This window comes from Camellia sinensis, chromosome 7 (assembly GCF_055761805.1).
Source record: "Camellia sinensis isolate YWXY chromosome 7, ASM5576180v1, whole genome shotgun sequence".
Taxonomy (NCBI): Eukaryota; Viridiplantae; Streptophyta; class Magnoliopsida; order Ericales; family Theaceae; genus Camellia; species Camellia sinensis.
In genome coordinates, this window is record NC_138967.1 from 17,936,425 (window position 1) to 17,943,069 (window position 6,645).

The window sequence follows — 6,645 nt, forward strand, 5'->3', positions numbered from 1 at the left end:
ATTGATTTTTTTTTTACTATTTTTAAGGTTTTTATTTTTATTTTATTTTTATTTATTTATTTATTTATTTATTTTTGAGAGAGGAAATGGGTTAAAAGCTAAAAAGTAGCTATTAGGTATATAGGGGTGTTTTGGGAACACACTAAAAATGTTAAAAGTCAGTTTTTAACCTATTTTGGATCACATCACCTCTCACATAAACACAATAAAAAAAAAAATTTAAAAACTAACTTTTTACTATCTTCTCAAAATACCACATAATTATGAATATTTTTTTATGGTATCAAACATTTTCCTTCGAAAATGGGTCCCCCAAAGAATGTACCAAATGGTAGTAGTTGACATTGATTGGTCTAGAGTAATGACCTATTTTAAGAAGTGGGTTAAAAGTTACATTTCAATTTTTAATTCACTCTCTCACAAAAAAAGAAGAAGTTAAAAAGTCAACTTTTAACTATCTTCTCAAAGCACCCCTATATATTAGGTTTCTTTATTTTATAAGGGCATTGATTTAGATCTCCTTAAAACACCCACCCCCACAACCCCCTCACACACATGGAGGTTGGGGATTGGATGAGAAGAAAAAAAAAAGAAAAAAAAAGAAAAGTTGATCAATCAAAACTAAAGGGGTTAAGGGGGTAACCCCCAAGAGGGGATCTCAATCTTTATTCATTTTATAATTTGATCCTTTTTTTTTATTTTATAGCACTGTTTATTTATACAAAAGAAAATCTTTTGGATTTGGCAATTATAGTCCAATCATTTTATCATATTTGTTTTTAAAAAAAATAAATAACATATACTTAAAATCACAATTGTCCATTTTTTAAGACAAATATGTTGAAATCATTGAGTGAGATTATTAGATTAATTTATTTATTTTTTTCATGAATAGTTCACATAAAATGAATAAATTAAATAGAGCAAATTTCGCTTTACTATCTTATGATTTGACCCTTGTACGGAATACCCCATTCTCATTTGAAAATAATTATGCTTGGTTATCCTTTTTTTTTAAATATTTTTCAGAAAATTTTACTTATTTATTTTTCATATTTTTTTATTTTTACTGAATTTTTTTAATATTTTGAGCAATTTTTTTAATTTTTAAACATACCTAACATACATATATCTAAAAAGTTAAAAAAAAATTGAAAAAAACCTTTTAAAAATTCACTAAATACCAAAAATACAAAAAAAAAAAACGAGAATTCAGTACATTTTTTTATATTTTTATGTATTTATTAATTTTTAAAAATATTTTTTCACAAATTTTTTACTTTTTAGATACATCTAAGTAAGGTGCATCTAAAAAAATATAAAAAATGTTTAAAATTTTAAAAATATTCATTAAAAACAAAAAAACAAGAAAATCAAAAAATTCAGCTTTTAAAAAACTCAAACCAAACATACTAATTTTCTTGTGATTTGTGGATTAAAATGTACTACTAAACATTCCGTCCAATTTAACTGTAAGTGTAAAACACATGCCAGTTGTAAGGAGCTTATGTGCTTATTTTCAAAATTTAATAAAGTAAATTGCACATAGAATAAAGCACAAAGAGTAAAAATAGATTTTGCCCTCCAAGCACATAACAAAAATATTCATATATGCCTGAGTATTTTAGTCATTTTTATTAAATTATTAACGGAGTGCACTTTAGTGTACAAACCATAAAAGGACTATGTAGTTATTTTGAAATAAAAGGAGAGTAATCCACACACCTGAGTTAATCCACAACGGGTAAAATTTATCCACTTAGATAATCAAAATGGAACGTGTGAATAAATTCAAAAGTCCAAACTGAACAAATTAAAAGTCTGAGAAATCTCAATTTTTAAATGTAGCATTAAAAATATAATAAAATCTATATTTTAGAAGAAAATCATAACAATTAAAAGTATTTTGTATTATTTGTTAAACGAAAGAAATCACATAATCTTATCTGTTGACAAGAAACTGTACACAAACATATCTCTAATTTCACCTTTATTAAGCCCATACTTCCTCAACAAACCTTCCTTCGTAAACCCAACTTTCTCAAGCACCCTTTGAGACCCTTTATTTTCTTCCTCCACCAAGGCCTCAACTCTCACCAAATATGCAAACTCTTTAAACACACTTGACATAGCCATCTTCAATGCCACTGTCACTATCCCTTTCCCCCAATACTCGGCACCGATTGCGTACCCAACACGCGCTCTGTGCCGATCATTGCCAGACTCCGGCCTGACAGAAATGTACCCAATAGAACAGTCATCGAGGCATATGGACCGTCGCCATGGATGAGGTATAGCAACCTCTTGGAGGTACTTGAGAGCCTCTTCTAGGGAAGTGATTTTGTTCCATCTTAGGTAGTGTGTGACTCTCTCATCTTTAGCCCATGATAAGAAATCGTCGGCATCAGAGAGTTTGAATGGCCTTAGAGAGATTTTGGATGAGTCCATTGTCTAATTTTTTGCAAAATTGGAAATTTGAAGATGGTTTTAAGCCCAATTGGTTTAATTCAAATGGGTATACGCTAGTTTAGCTCAAGAGTATGGAGTGTTTTATATATGGAGGCTAATGTGATGTTAGTTTCCTCCATCATTCTAAAATAAAGAAAAACAGATTGGAAGTTCTAAATTAAGAATTTTAATAGTTTTAATTAGTGTGTGAGTCTTATGTGATGTGATATTTTGATCTTAATTTTTTTTTTTAATTTTTTACATTATTAATGTCCTTTTAAAACTCTTAAATTAAAGGAATGGATCATTTCTACTCAAATAAATTATCAACAAACAGTCAAAAAAAAAAAAAATGTCTGCAGCCTATCTTGACCAGCTGAAGCAGACTGACTATTTGTTTGAGAATGAATCATTAATTCGAATGACCACGTGAGTGTTGACCTCGTGGACGCGTTCTAGGGGTGAGTCAAGATCGAATTTTTTGGGCCGTGGAGTTACGGGTATAGTACTTCAATTGATATTTGGTGTTTTTTTTTAGGACTTTTTTTAATTGTGTAATTTATACCTTACATTTATATTTTTTTGTTTATTGTCCTGTTTTATGTTTACACCTTCCATTTATACCTTTTGTGTTGGTTGCATATGGTGTACAACCTTAAAGGGTTACACACCATAACAGCACCCTTTTTTTTAACGTGTGGACCAGATCTATTAAGTATTTTGGTGGTAGATATCTTCTTATGATTAAATTAAAATCAAGTTTGATAATTCTTAAAAAATTTAAAAAGATAAAAAATTATTCAAAAAGTTAAAATGGTAATATTATTTATCAACAAAAAATTTTAAAAAAAATAATATACACATATTAATACAAATAAAAAAATAAACTCATGGATTGGTACTGACGAGATGGTGGAGTTCGTAACTAGGAAAAAAAATTATAGTAAAATAGTCACTAAATTGGATGGTAGAGCTGGGTTCGTGAGGGCTCACCATGGGTCCCGTTTTGATAATCTGAACCGTTGAATAATTAGAACTCGTCTATTACTATATTTCTGTAAAAAATCACATCTACCGGATATCGCTAAATACATGATCAAATCAGTTTTGTATAAAAATGAATGGTGTTGTAGTTACCAGTTAATAAAAAAACTAACACGATTAGATAGCTATTAAAATCCAATCAACGTGATTTTTTACAAACATATAGTACTCGACGAGTTCTACACATTGAACGGTTCCAATTAGTAAAACAGGACCCATGGTGGGCCCCCATGGGCCAAACAGCACCAACCAATTTATGCCCGAAAAGTAGAGAATCAATCTCCTACACTACCCTCTGTCGCGCTACCCTTTAGGCTTCCACCATTCATTTTTATACAAAACTAACACGATTAGATAGCTATTAAAATCCAATCAACGTGATTTTTTACAAACATATAGTACTCGACGAGTTCTACACATTGAACGGTTCCAATTAGTAAAACGGGACCCATGGTGGGCCCCCATGGGCCCCAACCAATTTATGCCCGAAAAGTAGAGAATCAATCTCCTACACTACCCTCTGTCGTGCTACCCTTTAGGCTTCCAACCGTACGGCCTATTCCATCACTTTATTCCCCTGTACATTTATTTATACAATTTTTTCATAAAAAGTCAAAACATTAATCCAAACATCCATATTTTTTTTTCTCAACTTTTTAATTTAAAAAAATAAAAAGTACACTTATTTCCCAAACAACCTCTAAATCTGACTGGTAATCGATTGCTTTAGGACCAGGATCCATGAATGCCATCATATCTCTACAAAGTTTTTTTTTTTACTGATAAAAAAATCATTAAGTCGAATGTCTTAAATTTAAGAGCTATGATAGAGACTCCCTCCAATCACCACCCCCACAGACACGTGGCGGGTAGTGATTGGAGAAGCAGGAAAAAAAAAGAAAAAAGAAAAAGAAAATGTAACCAATGAGAGAGAGAGGGGATCAAAGGGGTGGAGGGAAAAGGGGGCATGAAACATTTTTGTAAATTTAATTTAATTTTTTATTTTTTATGAACTATCAGGAAAAAAAAGAAAGATGAATGCCATGGCTTTGGAAATGCAAATTGAGGGGAAGTTTTTTGGTCCACTTTACATGTCATTCGACAAGATCAAGGTCCCACGATTAGTTCAAAGATCAATTGCTTTAAAAAAATAAATAAATAATGTTTGATTCACTAGAATGAAAATAGGAATTTAAATAAAAAATAAAGTGATACAAGATAGCAAAAGAGTTATTCATATATTTATACATAATTTTTTTTTTTTTTTTGATCGACTTTGTATAGTGATTAATTCATATCCATTTAGTGGACATGAACATTAGACAATTTACTATATTATTTTATATTTTTTAAACTCAAATACTTACTATTTAAATTGCATTAATCACTAATCTACCTTTGTGTGATTTCTATTAAAACATATACTCGGAGTGGGTGTAGGGTGGAGGTTTTAAAGTAGACTCCCCCATTCATTAGATAGAGATTTTGTGTGATTTCTGTTGAAACATATACTCGGGGATAGGTGTAGGGTGGATGATTTTAAAGCAAACTCTCCAGTTATTAGATAGTGAAGATTATCAAGATTTCGTGATCTACTACCAAACTTATTTCAATTTCAAGAGTTTGGATCGAATCAATATATCAATGAGCATTCTCATGAGATTTTGTCTTGAAGAGGACTCAAACCTCCACGTTCTTTAGCATGAGATTTTGGGTCTCCCGTGTCTATTTACCATTTCACCAAGGCATCTTGAAAGTAAATCATATTCCTTGAATATGATATAATATATATATATATATATATATACATTTTTAGTGTGATGTATGGAATATATTAAAGGTTTTGTAGATTTGAAAAAAAAAAAAAATTTCCAAATTCCACAAGTTTAGCATAGTTATACTATAGTCTATTAGGATTTTAATTCACATAATTGTTTGTCCCATTTTTATTAGTCATTGCTTAGTCATATTAGAAAATTAATATTATCATTTTTTTTACACTAAAATATATATTTTATCTTTAATTCATGTTTCTAGAAATAAGTCAATATAATTGTGTCAAATTTATCAAAATTATTTTTTTAATTTAATTTAAAAAATAATCAATATAATTTACTTTTTATTAATTTATTATTTCTGCAATTTTATTGGAGGAATTCTAAGGAATTGGAATTCCCTTTCTTTTTGAAGTATTGAAAGCCAGATAGCAGACATTCAACAAGAGCTTCAACAGGTCTAGGTTCATCTTAACCAAAGTGGGCAGACTGATAGAGAATTGGCATTGCGGCAACAATTGGTTGTAAACATAAAATTTCAGAACATAAACCTTACACTTTGGATCATTTACCATGTGTATTATCAAGAGATCAAGACAAAATGACATACCTGAATCCATTGATGAACGGTTAAACGGAAGCGTCTGATTGTCAATAAAACCTTAATATTGACTTTGTTAGAGCCTTCTAATCCTTTCCCTTATGTGCCTTATGTTTCTCCTTGAGAGGATTTAGAAAACAAAACAGTATTCTTGTTTTTTCACTCTTGGGAAGGAATAGAGACCATAACCTTTTAAAGGTTGTAATTGGTTTTCATAACTGAAAGGTAATGAAAACCAATAAATTAACCATTATTGGTTTCATAACTGAAAGGTAATAAAAACCAATAAATTAACCATTATTATTATTGGTTTTAAAACTGAAAGGTAATGAAAACCAACTTTAACCAATATGTTTTAATTTCTATTTCTGCCCCTCATAGAAATAGAAATTATACAACTAGTATCTACACATTAGGTCCATAACACATATACCATTAAGCCTATTAACTAAATTGAATCACTTAAATTGTAGGCTTCTTATAAATGATAACACCACATTTAATTATGTGGTCCCATTGAGACATTATCTAACAATCTCCCACTGGACCACATATGTATCCTGAAAAATGTGCTTAACTTTAGTGAGCTCAGAAATTTGTTATCATAACTTGAGGGTATCCAAACAATCTTGTCCATTAACTATATTAATATAGGATCAAAGCGGTCTTCGTTACATCAATCGTAACTCGACCCACCAATGGTCACGTATACTAATACAGCTAAATGACATAGATCAATCATGGATGCGTAGCATGGAAATTACATGTGATGTGATC

The 6,645-nt window shown here is 30.0% G+C and overlaps 1 protein-coding gene across 1 annotated transcript; it reads right to left on the minus strand.

The window, feature by feature from the left end:
• Positions 1 to 1,889: 1,889 nt before the first annotated feature.
• Positions 1,890 to 2,758, minus strand: LOC114281705 (uncharacterized). The gene has a single exon (XM_028224257.2). The coding sequence runs from the start codon at positions 2,446 to 2,448 to the stop codon at positions 1,933 to 1,935; it is 516 nt and encodes a 171-aa protein (XP_028080058.2). The 5' UTR covers positions 2,449 to 2,758; the 3' UTR covers positions 1,890 to 1,932.
• Positions 2,759 to 6,645: the final 3,887 nt, after the last annotated feature.

Bases quoted from the DNA above. Each gene is read 5' to 3' on its own strand.
- LOC114281705 (XM_028224257.2), bottom strand. From the start codon at position 2,448: ATGGACTCATCCAAAATCTCTCTAAGGCCATTCAAACTCTCTGATGCC.